Source organism: Cricetulus griseus, chromosome 7 (genome assembly GCF_003668045.3).
Source record: "Cricetulus griseus strain 17A/GY chromosome 7, alternate assembly CriGri-PICRH-1.0, whole genome shotgun sequence".
Lineage (NCBI taxonomy): Eukaryota > Metazoa > Chordata > Mammalia > Rodentia > Cricetidae > Cricetulus > Cricetulus griseus.
Window position 1 is genome coordinate 36187394 of NC_048600.1, and position 17516 is coordinate 36204909.

Here is a 17516-nt window from a genome sequence, read left to right on the forward strand (position 1 = left end):
GCTTGACTGTTGGGTATGTGCATTCATGCCCTCAAGCACCTTTACCCACTGAACCATATTCCCAGCCCTCCTGGGCTCATTTAAAATGCTGTACCATCATTTAACTGGATAAGGTCCTTGGAGCCTATAAGATTTTATTAGGTACTGAAACTATACAGGACTTGGGGGGTGGGGTTGAGTGATAATTGTCCCCCAGTCTCAGGCATCTAAATCCTTGGTCTCTAGTCTGTGGCACTGTTTGGGAAGGATTTGAGATTTACAAAACCAGTTTCGATTTCTAGTTCATTCTCTCCACTTGCTGCTTGGGGCTCAAGATGTGAGCTCTCAACTGTGCCTGCTTGCTGTGACACTTCCCCACTATGATGGTAATGGATTTTTATCCCTCTGGAACCTTAACAAGAGAGAAAAGTGTCAAAAATGCATCTATCACACTGCCCTAGCCTATGAGGAAAAAGAAGGGCAAAGAAGTACTTTTTTTGACAGAGAGTCTCACTGTGTAGTCCAGATTGGCCTCAAACCTGAGATCATCCCACTTCAGTTTCCCCAGTGTTGGAACTCTAGCTAAATCTGCTTATTTTACAACACACACACACACACACACACACACACACACACACACACACACACACACCACACGCATGCGCGCAGAGGGAAGGGAGAGAAGATAATTTAACAAAGAGGATGAGGGATAAGGTAGGACAGAAGGCATGTGGAAGTGATGGACTCTTCTTTCTTTAAGGTTTTTAGTGTTAAAACACCATGTATTTTAAAAAGGAAATTATGTGGTGGGTTGGTTTGGGTATGATCAAGATACATTGTACAGGTGTATGAAATTGAAAAAAACAAAAATACAAATGAAACTGCATCAACAAGTTCACTAAATAGAACTAAAAGGGAGATGCCAAAATTTGTTTAAAGCAAATGCCATACCTAGCCTAAAGGTAGAAAAGGGGGTGGGTCAATCCAAGGAGCATATGGATGAATAGTTGACTATACACCCAAGTTTGCAAGACAGGTGAAATACTGTGGTGGCATAGCAGATTGAGAAGTATTGCAAACAAATGCTCCACTGATTACTTACAGAACAATAAATGATTGAGTGACACAGTTCTGAAGTTGTTTTGGCTTATACAGGCCCCAGAAAATAACTGCTGTAGAGAAGACCAAGGATTTAACTGTGGACAAAAATCTAACAGGGAAGCCAAGAAATGTGGAAATAGGCTGGAACTGAGAACCAGTACATTCTTTATACTCTCTAAAACATGAACATGTATATTTGTATATGTGAATATAAAAATAATGATGCATTTCCTGGCAGTGGTGGCACACACCTTTAAACCCAGCACTCGGGAGGCAGAGGCAAGCGATCTCTGTGAGTTCAAGGCCAGCTTGGTCTACAAAGAGAGTTCCAGGACAGCCTAGGCTGTTACACAGAGAAACCCCGTCTCAAAAAAATAAATAAATAAAATAATGATGCATATATGTCCTAGCTCTGACCACTGAATGAGGCCATTCATTGTCCAGATCTCAGTCATGCAAACCATCGACCACTGAGAAGCAGTGCTTTTCAGAGAATGGTCAGTCCCAGGCATGGATAGAGATGTGGGATGAGCAAGGGATAAGTATCTTCTTATGTCAGAAACTGACCCCCAAAATGACAGGGGCTTAATACACCAAAGCCAGCTTGAAAGGATTTGCAAGGGACAGCTCTGGGACAATTTGAACACCAGAGTAATTAAATATACTAGTGGAATATAAACCATTACAAAAATATGAGCTCATGTTGATAAAAATTAAGCTACTGGCTGGGAAGACGGGACCTTGTTACAGTGGAATGACAAGGACTGACTGCTAAGCATGGATACCAGGCTGTTCCCACAAAGTCATTGTTTTGTAATAATCATGATAAATACTGGATCAGGTGAGAATTAGCATTAAATGCCCCAATCTGGGAGAATTCTGAAGTGGTGCATGAGTGTCTTCCTAGGGGGCTGTGTAGAACTTGAAAAGAGTAATTCTAAAGTGGAGAAGTATGCCAGCTTTTTAAGTGATCAAAATAAATACTGCTTGGGAACATTAGAGGGATAACCAATGTGACGTCCTGAAAAGGACACAGTGTCACCTACTCCACATTTCAGCCAAGAAGGTGGTCCCTCAATCAGTCACAGAGCCAATGAGGACCATTTCACTAGAACCAGTGACTGGTTCTACCATTCAGCTCAGGTAGACCCATGCAGGCAGACTGAGTTTGCAGCCATTCTGTGCTACACTGGCAAAATGCTGTCTTTAAAAAGGAAGCACATACTTAGCATGTTCAATAAAGGACAGTTTTAGGCCAACAGAGACAATAGGAACACAGATGAGAAAGAGCTATGAACTGATGGTAATGGGGTCAAGAACCCCTGTTCTTAGCAAATGCACAGAGGCTTTGGTAGGAAAAGGCCATTAGATGATTTCAATAACTGTGCATGGCACCCACGTGCTCATGGGCTGGGCAAGGGGTAGGAGGATAGAGAAAGAGAGACAGAGACAGAGATAGAGATAGAGGAAGAACACAAGAATTCAAAAGGTAGGAAATAGCAAAATAGGAAACTGGGTAAAGGGTAAATGAGTATTCTTTATACAATTTTTGTTTCATGACTGCTCTTAAATTTGAAATTATTTTTAAATAAGACATTTGAAAAATTGCTACTATAAACTCAAAACCAGTGTAAATGCACAATCTCTGTAAACATATACATGATGAATGAAGAGATCTAGTAATGTGCATTTTAAAAGGTAACTCGGTCAGTAAGTACCTGAGAGGTCCTGAAACCTGGCATACAAGGTCAGCGCTGCACAGCCACTGCTACCATCTCATAGCCCACCCTGACACTGAGGACCCTGTGAAAGATCACAAAGAGGAGTTCTTACGTTGGGACCATGACTGCTGGTTTCTCAGGCCACCTCAAGAAACAGTGCTGGCATGGCTGTAAGCAAGTGTGTGTGTCCATCTTGCCACCTCTCTGGAACATTAGGACACACACTGGGGGACTTCAAGGACAGTAAAGCTGTAAAGCTTACTAAGGGGAAAGAAAAGATCACAGGAGGGTTGTGGGTGGTTCACTGTCTGGGCTTAGGGTAAAGACTGCATAAACACGCACCAGGACAGTAAACACGGTTTATTTGGTGGAGAGCTGAGGCAAGTGCTGCCACTGTCAAAGGGAAGAGTGGCAGAGTCCATCTGCATACAACTGCTTCTAGAAATCCCTGATGCTAAGAGAAGGGGATTTCCAAAGAAGACAGCAAAGAGAAAAAGAAGTTATTTTTGCTGAAGCACTCTGCAATGAACTTGATGTTACTGTGATTTAAACCAGTACATTTAGAGTCCATAGCTCGCTGGGGGCAAGGAGGCACACATTAAGGTGGGCACTTGCCTATACATGCAGGGCCCTGGGTCCATCCCAGAATCACTAGAAAACAAATGCGCAACAAAATAACTAAATAAAATTAGAACTCAGCTGGGGACTAAGGATTACTTACAGAATTTTAGCCTAAGAATTCTTAACAACAAACAGGGTTGGGTTTTTGCTTTGTTGTTGTTGTTATTTGTTTGCTTTTGCTGCAAAATAATTAATGGAAATTTTAAAAATTAAAGTATCAAATTTCTAATGTGCACAGTCTTTAATCCAACAATGCAAAAATTCAAACTGTTCCCAAATCCAAACCTTTAAGAGCTGATGCAATCTATCAAGTGGAAAATTCCATACTATGAAAAGTGGTTTCATGGGAACATTATTTACAGCATAGTACAAATTATCTTCAGGGGATGATGACATGGCTCAGCAGTAAAGGTGCCTGCCACACAAGCCTGGCAGTTCAATCCTAAAAACCCATAAAAAGGTGGAAGGAAAAACCCACTCCATAGTTGTCCTCTGACCTCTACATACATACTGTATGGCACATGCATATGCGTACACAACCCACATCCACCCCTCTACACAACTAAATAAATAAATAAAAACTGAAAAATCTTCAGGCTCTGTAGATAAGGAATATATGAAAAATAAATGAATTCATGTTTATACTTTGGTCCCATCCCCAAGATAACAACTCATTTAGTCTCAGTATTTGGAATATTTATTTCAAAATCTGAAAAGCTGGTCATCCAAAGCATTTTGAAAGAGAATCTTCAGCTCGTTCTTAAAAAGAAAATGGTAGAGAGTTGCTCATAAGTTGAAAGGTCATACTGCTTTTGTAGAGGGCCTGTGATTGGTTTCCAGCACTGACATGGGGTGGCTCACAAATACTTGTTACTCTAGCTCCAGGGGATCAGACATCCTCTACTCACTTCCATAGACATTTGTACTTCTGAGTACAACCGCCCGCCCCCACACACAGACACACAGACATAAAACATCAAAATAAAAATAAAATTTAAAAGCAAAGATGTATCAGTAACAATCATGAGAGAGTTAATTTTAGAACAGGAAAATTTTGCACTATTATAGTAATCCTATTGTCCTCTTATAAAAATTTATTCAAATTATTTATTTTAGAAGTTTATTCTAAAAACTTTCTTCATGTCTGATTGTTTTACACAATGATTTCTGCAATAAATTTAATCATTACATTAAAACTCTCCTGCTACTCAAGAGAACCATCTTCAAGAATGTGGGTGTGTTGCATCTTTCTTCTTTTAGATTTACTCCAGTCTGGGAAGCGGTAATTATGCATGAAGTCTATCCTACCTCTGACAAATGCAGCAGAGACAAGCACAGGAGTTACTTTTTTGCCCTGCCTACAACACCAAACTCTATCCCCAGCAGCACTCCAGCACACAGCTGAGGACACAATCAGTGTCCTAACTAAACAGCGTTTGCCAGTCTCCTTCCCACTTCCTAATGTGGCTCTGTCAGATATTTTGGTTGAATTCACATTCACTGTTTATTTATTTTTTATCACTGTTTATTTTTTATTATCTCTTCATTTCAGATATTTACTACTTTTATCTGAATTTGTGATAAAAATCTTCCCATACTTTGAAAAGGGAGTTTAAATTTTTCTAGTTTGTATATTTCTGTATGTTTGAATGGTAAGAACAACAATGTACTATTTTTGTTGTTGTTTGAGACAGGGTTTCTCTGTGTAACCTTGGCTGTCCTGGAACATGCTCTGCTGACCAGGATGGCCTCAAACTCAGAGATCCGCCTGTCTCTTCCTCCTGAGTGCCAGGATTATAGGTGTGTGCCACCATTACCTGGATGTCATATTTTATTTTATTTTACTTTTTTGGTACACCGGGCTGGCTGGCCAGTGAGCCAGCCTGTCTCTGCCTCCCTTGTTCTGGAGTTAAAGTCTGCCATTTTCTAAAATAAAATAAAATGCAGGGGTTCTGGAGGTTAAACTCAGTTACCCTGTCACCGATTGGGCTATCTCCTCAACCCCTGTAGGAATCTAATATGGGTCCTTATAGGACAGAAGTCAAGCCCATAAAGACAGGCAACAGAGGCTTGCCGTTGGTGGGAGGCAGGGAGAATAAGGGTTGTTTATTGGGGTAGAGTCTCAGTTTTGCAGGATGACAGTGATGGATACACAAGATGGGCCCCCTTAGTTATAGTAGCATCTTGCCTTGCCAATGAACCTGTAGTAGTGGCCACACTCTTTGGGCATGGTTTCAGGTGCAGATGTGACCCTTTTAAGGTAGAGGAGCTACAGGCTCATGCTCTCTTAGGTCTCGGAGAGCATAGGAAGGGCAGAGACTGCATCTTCTGGAGCAGGGAGACCTCGGCAGTTATTTACTCTTATCTGTGTAAGTTCTTCCCTAATAAAACATCTATTTATCATTATTTATCATTTATCTTGGGTCTGGTGACCTCATTTAAACCCCACCTTCACTTCGCACTGCTGACTTGTGCACTTCAAAGTAGTGAAGATGTTTCAATTTCCACTATTTTACCACAATAAAAAAACAAAAGGAGAGGAGAAAGAAGAGGAGGAGGAGGAGGAAGAAGAAGAAGAAGAAGAAGAGAAAAGACAGACAGGCAGGAACCAAAACCAAGCAAGAATAGCTTTATCTCCTAGGTGCCATGCAAGTGATGGCAGTACTGGGAGAGCTGTGAAGGTCAGGACACAAAGACATCGATTTCTTGATATGACAACTCTGGCCACATCCTGGAGCGCCCCCAGCCTCTGACAGGCTGATTTTTCAAGTAATAGCAGTAATTCCCTGACTTGCCTAGGATGATGTACACCCCAATCTGATTAATATTTGGTAGAAGAAGTGCTTTTCGGGGAAATGGCAGGCAGCACGTCACAGTAGTCTTTGCCTTCACAATCCAAGGATTTCTTCAATCTGGATTCTCTATTCCAGAAACCACAGAAAGAAAGACAATGGAGGGGGAGGGTGGGAGGAAGTTCATTCTTCACAGAAAGGTCAAGGGAAGGGGAAAGACATGCTCCTAGTTACCTAGGTAACCACAGAGGGCTGTGATTGGCTGACTCTTGAGCAGTGTTTCAAGGTGAAATTGGCCAGGGAAATGGCAGGAGCAGGCAGGGGTGTGTACCCTTCTTTGCTTGTTGCTACACCACAGAACCTGGGTCTACTAAGAAGTCTCTTTCTCTCCCTTTCGCCCCCACACTTACACCCTCATCCATGCTCATCCATCTTACTCATCAGTGACAGAAATGAGCCCTGCTGGGCTGGGGAGATGGCTCGGTGGGTAAAGTATTCATCATGCAAGTGTGAGGGGCTGAGTTTGAACCCCTCAGTTTTGCAAGATGCAAAGAATACTGGACACAGTGATAGATACATACGAGGACAGAGGAAGGGAGGAAAGAAGAAAGGCCCGGAGAAACTAACTGTTGAAAGTGTAGGCCCAGAGTGTACCCATCTTTCTTCTATGCCTCTACCCTCCATCTTAACCTGGGCTGCTAGTGTATCACAAGCCCAATGCTGCAGCATGGGAGTTCTTACTGTAACAGCCTCAGGTGGAGCATCAAGAAGGCCGCTCCACAGGTGGACATGTGTAGCAGAGTATCAACTTACCCAAAATTACAAAGCTGCTCAAGGGCAGGACTAGGACTCAGAGTTCAATATCTCAAAGGCAAGTCAAGAATGAGACTAGGTTCCATTTCATTCCAGAAGAGACTTTTTAAAGGGCAACACTGAGGATCAAAGCCTTAGGAATCCCTTAATCCCAAGTGACTAGGCAGGTGCCATCAGTTTTGCCTTCTGCCATCACTGCAGGCCCTTGTGAGATGCCGGGAAGAGAGCTAGAAAGGGGCTAGCCAACCAATTCTTATTTGTTCCATAGGTAGACCCAGCAGCCCAGCCCTACTGTTCCCAGGAGGAGGTGGAGTGATTCCATTATTAAGTTACTACTCTAAGCAAGTCCAAAAGCAGATGGCTGTCCCTTCCAAATATATGCTGGGACTGTCTGCCTTCTTGGGCAGAGCTTCTTCAGCTAAGGGATGATGGCATCCTTTGTCTTTCTTTAACAGTCCATTTCTGCAGAAATTGAAGGGAGGGCGTAATCTCATGGCCTTGGAACAAGTCACCCAGGACTTGAGAACTAAGGGACACCAAGTTTCTTTGTACACTGGGGATGGGGTAGGATGGGTCAGAGGCACACATTCATTTCACACACCTTCATTGTCTGGGCTTAAGTGCAGAGAAGTGTGAATTCAGGGTGCCAGATTCAAATCAAGCTGTGGAAAACTGTGACTCATGAGATGTCCTTTAAACTCTTCTGTTTTACCCTCCCTTCTATATAGAGAATTTGACACCAGAACAGGGGCAGCAGAGATGTGGGGGAGGTCCCGAGTGCCAACACCTGTGTCTGTCATAACCACACTGTTAACCACCTCCTAGATGCAGGCCCAATGAAAGGAGCTTACTGGAGGAGAACACAAGGAAGAAGCAAGTGTCCTAGCCACCTCAACAGGGAGGAGGGGAGAAGCTTGAACACAGCACCAGCGCTCTCATCCCTACTGCTGATACACATACATAGAACTTAGGGAAAAGCCACTACCGACACATGACCCAGACCTGGCTATGGGTCGCTGCATAACTCTACATGAACAAACATCTGGTTTGCAGTAAGAATGAAAGAAACTGACACCTTTCCAAGGGAAAGGACTCTAACAGTTATAGTTTTTGTCCAAACACAGATGCAGAATAAGGAGAAGCATTCCTTAACAACACCTTCAAACCTGAAACTAAAAGATCAGATATATCCTTTGGAAAGCTACAGAATGTCAGTACACTGGCCAGGCCTGTGGACACTTTATATATTTATGATGAACTGAGTGGGAAATGACAGCCCATCATGTTTTAGAATGATTAGTGTGTTTGAGAAATTACCAGGGCAGCAAAATGGCCATGAGGGTCACTGAGAGCCACTCTTGGCTGAGCTATGAAGTCTGTGTCAGCTGCTGCAGCTGGCCTCTAGGGAAACTTTGAGGCCCTGTTTGGCACAATCCAGTTGGGTAGCCTGGAAAACCCACACTGGGAGGCTAAGTAACAGTGTCTTCCCCTGGGCAGGGACAGGATGCAGCACCAGACTGGTACTCCAAGCCCAGCAGCCTAAAGGATGTAGCAGCCTCAATCAGTGGCCTATAACCCCTTTGTGCGGGACTGGGCCATCTGGCTGACAATTACATTAGAGTTTGGGGCCAAGCCTGACCTCTCCATACCACTGCTAGTCACAGTCATAGCTAGCTGATGAACATCCCTTAAAAGGCAGGGGACAAAAGCAGGAACATTTTCCAAGATGAAATTGACAAGAACACAGGATGCAAAACAAGATTCAGACATCCATCTACCCATCCTGCACTATGCTACTGCACCTTGGCTTTCTAGGGTGTGAGCTGATAACTTTCTTCCCAGATAGTGAAGTCCCTAACATAACCTACAATAAGCAAGTGAGGATGACTTACCTTGTGTTTGCCCCTCAACCATCCCACCAAAGTGATACTTACAGCATAGGGTTCCAGGACCCCAGTGAACCAAATGTACCAAGTAAACCAAAAGTACAATGTACATAAATAAAAGCAGCCAGAAACCTTGGCCTTAGGAAGTCTGGGCCACCAGGGAACATTTTGGCTAGACTCATTGACATGTTATTGTGGCATTCACTGATAATTGCCATGATAATCATTATAGGAGTCAACAGGCTAGGATGACAGGGTATGCACTGGCTGTAAACTTGCATACAGTTTTCAAAAGCAAACAAGCCTCTAGTCCAGTAGTTCTCAACCAGTGGGTTGCAATCCTTGGGCGGGGGTGGGGGGGTGGAGGGTGTTGAACAACCCTTTCATTGGGGTTGCATATCAGTTATATTTACATTACATTCATAACAGTAGCAAAATTAGTTATGAAGTAGCAATGAAAGTAGTTTTATGGTTGGGGTCACCACAATATGAGACACTGTATTAAAGGGTTGCAGCATTAGGAAGGTTGACAACCACTGCTCTAGTCAGTGGTTGGTGTAAAGCGCTGCATGACTGTGCCACCCACTTTGGACTGGGGGTCTTAGAGTTACCACTGCTAGCCTCAGGGTCCATAAGGCTAGTCAGCACAATGTTTCCCCAACCTCACAGCTCTCAATTGGGATGCTCCATAGAGATTGCTTTTGTCCCAGGAGAGTTGGGGTCTTCCCTCCAGCCAGTAGAACTCTGACTCTACCACCACCACCAAGCAGAGTCCCATTAACACCAACACCCAAGGGCTCTGGCTGGAAGCTCCATCTGAGTGGCTATGGGCCTGGTCCATGATACAAACAACATGCTATTTCAAATATTTTGAATCCCAGATCAAATGCTCTCCAGTTCCAGAGGGTTTTAGTATCTACACAAGAGAGGGGAAGAGAGGAAGGCAGATCAGTCCTGCCAGAACAAGAGTAAAAGGCAGGTTTCTGTTCACCAAAAGTCTATATACCACACAACTGTGCCTCACTCTGAACAGATGGGACTTGTAAAAACCCAGTTGGAGAATCTGGGTTTAATCATGTGACTCCAAACCTGGGCCCCTTTTCCTTCCCAAAGTGCACTGGACACAAATCATACTCCCAAGTTAGCAGGAGTAAGAACAGCAGCCATCATGGTGAGTGAAGATGGCAACAATAACAGCAGCATCAAACACCTCTAGAACATTTTCTAAAGGTCTGGTGCTGTTCTGAAATGGCCAAATGCACTGTATGATTTAACTCTGGTAATGCACTGTAAAGTGGCCATGATATGTAACTATCTTTTTACAGATAGGACACCTTGCTCCAGGTCACACAGGGTGGGACTTGTACTAGATCTGCTGTGCCAACAGCTGCCTCTGAACGGCTGGGCTGTCCAGAATGAGGTACACTGGTGGGTACTGAGATGAGCAAAAGCACCCAGGGTACACACAAGGAGCAGGAGGAAGACAGAGGACATAGAAGCCTCGCTGACTGCAGGGGTTGGCGTGGGTCAAAGGGCCGTTCCCGGGTACACTCACCTTCACGCTCCCCACTTGTCTTCATGCTTTTTGAACCACCCTCTGTACCTTTAGCCTTCTCAGCGTCTTCCTGGGCATCTTCAGCTGGCCCTCTCTCCTCGTCCTCCTCTTCCCCAACGTTTTTGTAGTTGGGTCTCTTTTGCATCCGTTTCTTGCCCTTGTGCTTGTTCATCTCAAGGGACCTCTCGAGTGTCTCAGTGGGCTTAATGAAGCACCGGATGCTGGGCTTGGCCTGGAAAGTCCAAGAAAGGCAATGGATGAACTGGGATGCTAGAATTTCAATGGATACTCACAATTGCCAGAGATCCTGCATTACCAAGTTACTTCCAAATCAACTAACACAACTCTTGAGTTGGTGGCAAGACTTTTACCAACATTCCTGTCTTCACTATGAAGTGGATGAAATATCAGCTACCATTTATGGCTTGCTATTCTAGGCCTGGTGGTGAAGTCCTATAATCCGGGCTACTTAAGAGGTTGAGATAGGATGATCTCAAGTTCAAGGCCTGCTTGGGCTACAGAGTTTCAGAACAAGCTGAGCAACTTAGCAAAACCCTATCTCAAGAAAAAAGGTAGCTCAGTGATAGAGTGCTTGCCTGGTATGTGTGAGGCCCTAGGTCCCCTCCTCAGTACCACATTTTAGACTGAGCATGTACACATGTGCACAATAAATACTGCCTTTTACCATGCCAGCTCTATGCACCCCAAGCGTCAATTGTCCACAAGCAAAAAATCCATTGTGGCCAGGCATTGGTGGCCCACGCCTTTAATCCCAGCACTCGGGAGGCAGAGGCAGGCAGATCTCTGTGAGTTCGAGACCAGCCTGGTCTACAAGAGCTAGTTCCAGGACAGCCTCCAAAGTCACAGAGAAACCCTGTCTCGAAAAACCAAAAAAAAGAAAAAAAAAATTCTGTTGTGCTTCCTATGTGCCACCTGTTCTGAGAGCTCAGACTGTATCATTTCACTCAGTCTCCAGCAACCCCATGAGGCAATAGTGTTCTTCTCATTTTATAGATGAGGAAGCAGCTTGGGATCTCTGAATGATGTTCCCAAGGTCACCAACCAGAAGGCAGCAGAGCCTCAAATCTACACACTACCTACATAGTTGCTATCATAGTGACAGAAAACTGGTATTGTTATTAACATTTTTTAGAGGGGGAGGTTTGAGACAGGTTTCAAATGGCCCAGACATGCTATGTACTAGACAATGACCTTGAACTCCCGATCGTTCTGCCTCTACCTCCTGAGAAATAGGATTACAGGCTTGTATCACTGTGGCCAGTTTATTGACTTTTATTTGCAGTGAGTAAAATGCTACATGGCTAAGGAACTAGAATAGCATGCCATACTATTATTACAAAAGCAAGCTGTCATGTACCAGCTCTCTGTATAAGGGAACTTTCTAAATGTCAGTAATGAGCCAAAGTCAGACCAGCTCCAAAGGAAAATGTTTTCTCTATGCAGAGAAAGGCAGAGGTTTTGGAGAAACAAAAAGGGACTGCCACTAGAGTGCATGTCCCATGCTCCCATATCTCTGCCTTTATAACCATGATACACAGAAAGTGTGGGTTTATTTGACAGGTGAGGAAAATCAAGGTTTGGAAGGATTGAATTTGTTCAATTACTCCTAGTTCTGGAATTGCAGAGAATCTGTCAGCTCCAAAGCCTACGAGCTTATTCAAATAGTAGTGCCTTACCCGGAAGCCACTGCAGTTTTACATTTAGAGTTCTTTGAAATGTGTATGTATAAACTGGAGATGGTGGCACATATAATAATGCCAGCACTTGAGAGATGGAAGCAGGAGGACCAGAAGTTCAAAGTTATTTTCAGAAAGTTCAAGCCCAGCCTGGTCTATACAAGAGACCCTTTCTGAGAAAGGATGCATGGTACTGAGCACATGGGGTGCACACCTGGGGAGACAGAGGCAAGAAAAATCACTTGAACTCAGGAGCTTAAGGACAGCCTGAGTAGAACAAGATTCCATCTCATGAGGAAAAAAAAAAAAGTAGTACATCCATACAAATACACTTGTCAAAAAGGAGCAAAGAAAAAGGAAATGGATTTGTCTGGTCAGGATTTTGATTGAGGTGATATCTTTCCAGACCCTGAATGTTCAGACATCAATTTGTCATTTAAAAGAAGTTTTAGAATAAACTTTTCCATTATCTTGGCATGGATTATCTATCTTATGAATTTACCCCCAAAGCCACCAAGTATATTCTGGAGTGGGAGGGACACTGTACATTGCCAATAAGTGGAATGTGCTCAAGGAAAACAGATTAATTTCAATAATGTCCAAAATAAAACCCATTTGAGAGCTAAATTAGCATCCAAATACAAACATTCATTTTTATTTGCCCATGTTGGATTATTCAACCACAAAAATGACAGACAAATTGAAATATGAATCTACTATCCAGGAAACCCAGATAATACATTAAAGAGTTGGAGAATGGGTGTTCTGAGCATGCTTTACTTGACAAACAGCATCCATCAGAGCTCAAGCAAGATGTTGTATGGTCAAGTGCAACCCTGGACTGTACTCTCTCGGAGATGATCCCAAGATGAAGTGGCTTGCTTCCACCCATCACTCTCTGCTTGCAATGAGTTCTAGAGCATGCCACACACAAAGAGAGGGCTATCAGACACAGAAACTGAGGCCAAAACACACAACAAACACCTATATGTTACAAGTGAAGGACAGGGATCCACAAGGATTGCTGTACAAGTCTTCCCTAAACTCTAAGGGGCTCTAACATTCAGAACAATTGGAGTAATAGAAGAAAGTAACATAAAGGGCCTGGGGCTGCCAGGATAGTCTGAAGGCCAGAACAACTGTCTCATCTCTTTGCCTAAAACACATGCAGAGGAATTCTGGCCTTCTATAATACAATGAAGCCATGGACAGATAGAAAGTTCCTGCAGATTTGGGCCTGCAGTTCAGTGGCAGAACCAGTGCCCAGCAGTACTCTTGGCTGGATCATGGGGTGGGGGTGGGGGCAGATAGATGTTTCCTTCAGAGAGTAACAAGCAGTACACATGCTGCACAACAGCCATCCTTCCCTTTCCAGTCTCAAAAGAAAAAACAACTACAAGAATGAATGCAAGGTAAGGGAGTGGGGGCTCACTATGATCAAAACCACTGTATGAATTTCTCAAAGAACAAAACAAAAGTGTTAAAAAGATCCAGATGGGTATAATGGTGCATGCCTTTAAACTCAACATTCAGAAGACAAAGGCAGTCATATCTCTATGAGTTAGAGGCTAACCTGGTCTATATAGTGAGAGGCCAACTGGACTTTGTCTTTAAGAGGAAAAAAAATAATGAATTCAAGAACTTTATAAGGGAATCTTCTTTTCTGGATATCCAAGTATTGGGGGTGGGGACCAGGGAATGGAGAAATTTCAAGCCTTTAAAAACACAGCCATCTGAAGAAGGGACTTTGAGAGCCCATCCCACATGAAGGGATACACTCTGGCCCTGGACACATGGGGAAGGGCTTAGGACCAGCACAGGAAGATTTGGTGGACTTTGCAGAGCCCCCGTTGAGGGCCCTACCCTGCCTGGGGAGTGGTGGGTGGATGGGGTGGGGGGTAGGCTGGGGGTGGGGGAGGAGGGATGGGGGTGAGGGGAGGGAGAGGGAGAAGGGACTTACATGTGAAACAAGCTTGTTCCCTAACTAGAACTAATAAATAAATAAATAAATAAATAAATAAATAAATAAATAAATAAAATACAGCCATCTGGAGACTGGAAAGATGGCTCAGGGTGAAGAGCACTGTCTGTTCTTCCAGAGAACCCGGGTTCAATTCTCAGCACCCACATGGCAGCTCATAACTGTCTATAACTCCTGTTCCTGGAGATCTGATACCATCACACAAACATACATGCAGGAGAAACACAAACTTACATAAGAATAATTTTAAAAGTTTGGGTTTTTTTTTTTTTTTTTTTTTTAAGTACAGCCATCAAGCAATAGCTAGAAACATCTAAAGGTCCATAGATGAGTAAGGGTTATATAACTCTGGTCATACCACTGCTAGAGTGGGAAACCATGCAGATCAGTGGTTCTCAACCTTCCTAAATATCCTAAGTGGATATAACCCTTTAAAGGGTTCTCAACACTTTAAAATAGTTCATCATGTTGTGGTGACCCCCAATTATAAAATTATTCCTGCTATTTCATAACTATAATTTTACAACTGTTGTGAATCATAATGTAACTATCTGATATGCAAGATATCTGCTACTCGACCCCTGTGAATGGGTTGTTTGATGCCCCCACAAAGGGTCATGACCCACATGTTGAGAAACACTGATGTCAATGCTAAAGATTGAAGTCCAGGTTAGTGAGATGGCCCAAAGGGTAATGCATTTGCTGAGTTGCTGACTGACCTGTACAATCTGCTTTGTGCTGGTACTGACAGGTCCTAGAACTCAAAGCCAGGAGGGAACCATATGTTCAGGTCCACCTGCCTGGTAAGTGCCAAGTCCTGGCTACTGCTTACAACTATGCCCTCTGTGGGCCTCTCCAAGGGCCATCACATCAGCTTCTCCTTAGAGGGCTGTTAAGTACAAGAGGCAGCCACACCTTCTGTCACTCTTTCTAGGCAGTGCTTCTCCCCTAATGCTATAGTGAGTACTTGGGAGAGCTCCATACTGTTGTGAGTACTTTTCACACTTGTCTTGGGTCACCTCATACTGTAACAGGAAGACCAAATCCAGAAGCCTGGTATCAGTGCCCAGCAGACCTCCACTCCTTCACATAGCACTTGCTATGCTACCCAATAAGTCAGCCTTCAGAAGCACTGAGGAAGACCGAGCCATGATATGGGTATGGTGGTGCATAAGTATAATCCCAGCCCATGAGAGGCTGAGGCAGGAGGACTGTGAGTTCAAGGTCAGCCTAAGCTACTAGGAGAGACCTGGTTTACAAGCCAATAAACAGCTTAAGTTACATGCACAGCTGGTTAACAGGAAAAGCAAGTACTATGTAGAACAAAAGCTCGTGAGTTTTATGGAACTCAGAGCCTCATACGTGACAGGCAAGTGTTTGATCACTGAGCTAGCAACACCCTAGTCCTCAATTTACATTTGAATCTAATATATACAGAGACTAAAACTCAGAGAGGCCACAGTGGTCTAGGTTTACACCAACTGTAACCCAAGGAACCACAGCATCTGACTTTCTTTCCTCTGGCCATGGCAAGACTATTCTCATACCAGAAGATGGTGATTGGCAAGCAGAAATAAAAAGGCATAAACATATTCCATGCCAAGAGGTTGAATGACATGAGACTGCTGAACTCAAGCCCTGCCAAGCCTACAAAGTGTGTGATGGCAGCCACATCAGGGAGGTGATCTGAAAAAGTCACCCAATTCAATAGAGGCCATGTCCACTAACAGCAGGATGCTGCACTGACAGTGCATCAAAACAGATTTGCAGAGCTCAAGGATTCCAGGATCCATTCTTAACACCTGGGCTCTCAGGGAAAAGATAATATCAGCCAGTGCTTCCTGGGAAGTAGCCTAGAGCCTGTGATCAGAACTACAGGGGACCAGCCTCATCTCTTGCTCTCTCCACCCCAGGCCATCTTCTTCTTCCCATTCCCAACCTAGCTCTAGTGCCCTGCCTGGTACTGTGTCTTACATTCAAACAAGAGCAAATAAAGCCAGTGAGATTAATGAATTTTAAACCAGCCTCTTCAATCAATCCAAGAAAATATCTCACATCCCCTCATTAAAGAATGGCATGCTAAATGGTTAACTAGCATTTCTTTGGATAGAGTGTTTTTACTCATGATCTCTAAGAAAGCATCACAAACTCTTGGAGAGTGCTGCCTGTTACTTCTGTCAGCCTAGGACACCGTTCTCCAACATCTCACCCAAATGGACACAACCATCACAGCATACAAAAGAGCCCAGGTAGAAACTGTCCAGGGTTCAAACTCAACACCAGCCGTCCCAGAGGGACAAACATTCAACCTCTTGGACCCTCAACTTCCCTGAGGAGACTGGGACATAGCACTGCTTTGCTCCCCAAAAGAGAAGCATGGGACAGAAATGCCATGCCTCTTATGAAGTGGCCCCTCTGCCAGCCCCACAGACTAAGCCTCTCTTCTATCCCCCATGTTTGACTTACCTCCCTTAACCACCAGTTCCGAGAAGACTCAGTTCCCTGACCTAAGATTGCAAGCCCAAAGCTACCTCCTCTGGGAGGACTTCCCTGTGTCTCCTCTTGAAGCTGTCTCCAGTCTTTCAGACCCAGGTCTCACATCTACAGGAGTGCACTCGATTGCTGTCTGTCCCTCATCCCAAAGAGTCAGGATGGGGACTATTATTCATTCTGGGTTCCCTGTGGCCAGCACAGCAGCAGTCTATACTGTGTAAGTGCTCAGTGAATGCTCAAAGTAAGACTAAGCATGCATGAGCCACCAGCCACCCATGCTCAGCAGCTGGGCCCTGCCCAAGTCATTAACTCAGTCATAACTATCCAGCCACTCGAACAGTGTCAGTGAGTAAAGTTCTTACCATCAGCCTATATCCTCAGTCCTCTTTTTGCCTTTTATTTTGAGACAGGGATTCACGCTACAGCCAGGCAGGCCTTGGCATCTATAAGAAGTGGGACTGCAGGCTTTCATTATAAGTCCCAGCAAACACAGCTGCTTAATGTGACCCTTGCCTTCTACATTATGTTGGTGAGTTATTATGTGCTGTTTAAGCTTGCTGAAAGCCAGATCTGGGAGTGAAAAGGGTTCTCCTGTCTCAGACTCCAGTATACTTATTTCAAGTGTTCTCCAAGGCCCCTTGTCTGGGATGAGCTGGCCCCTTGTTCTCTCTGTCAGGGACAGGGATGAACAATAAAACAGGCCAAGAGTAAGAATACTGTGCCTTAAGAATAGCTAAAAAGGCCAATTATTTCCAACCATAGTTATTATTGTTTATCCCATAATATAAAAATGCTTACAAAAGGAATGGGAAGCTGGGGGCTCATTCATGAAGAGTATGCTTCCCTCTGCCCCTAGGTTTTAATTTGGGAACTCTAG

General features: G+C 43.9%; 1 protein-coding gene across 6 annotated transcripts in view; it reads right to left on the reverse strand.

Moving 5' to 3' along the window:
- Clec16a (C-type lectin domain containing 16A) overlaps positions 1–17516 on the reverse strand; it is a 214373-nt gene that overhangs the window by 150406 nt on the left and 46451 nt on the right. For 4 of the 6 annotated variants that reach the window (XM_027424794.1, XM_027424793.1, XM_027424797.1 and 1 more), the window contains exon 10: positions 10469–10700. In XM_027424794.1, the coding sequence (XP_027280595.1) occupies positions 10469–10700 (232 nt within the window). The remainder of the gene's footprint in view (positions 1–10468; positions 10701–17516) is intronic. The other 2 variants (XM_027424795.1, XM_027424796.2) reach the window with 1 other exon arrangement.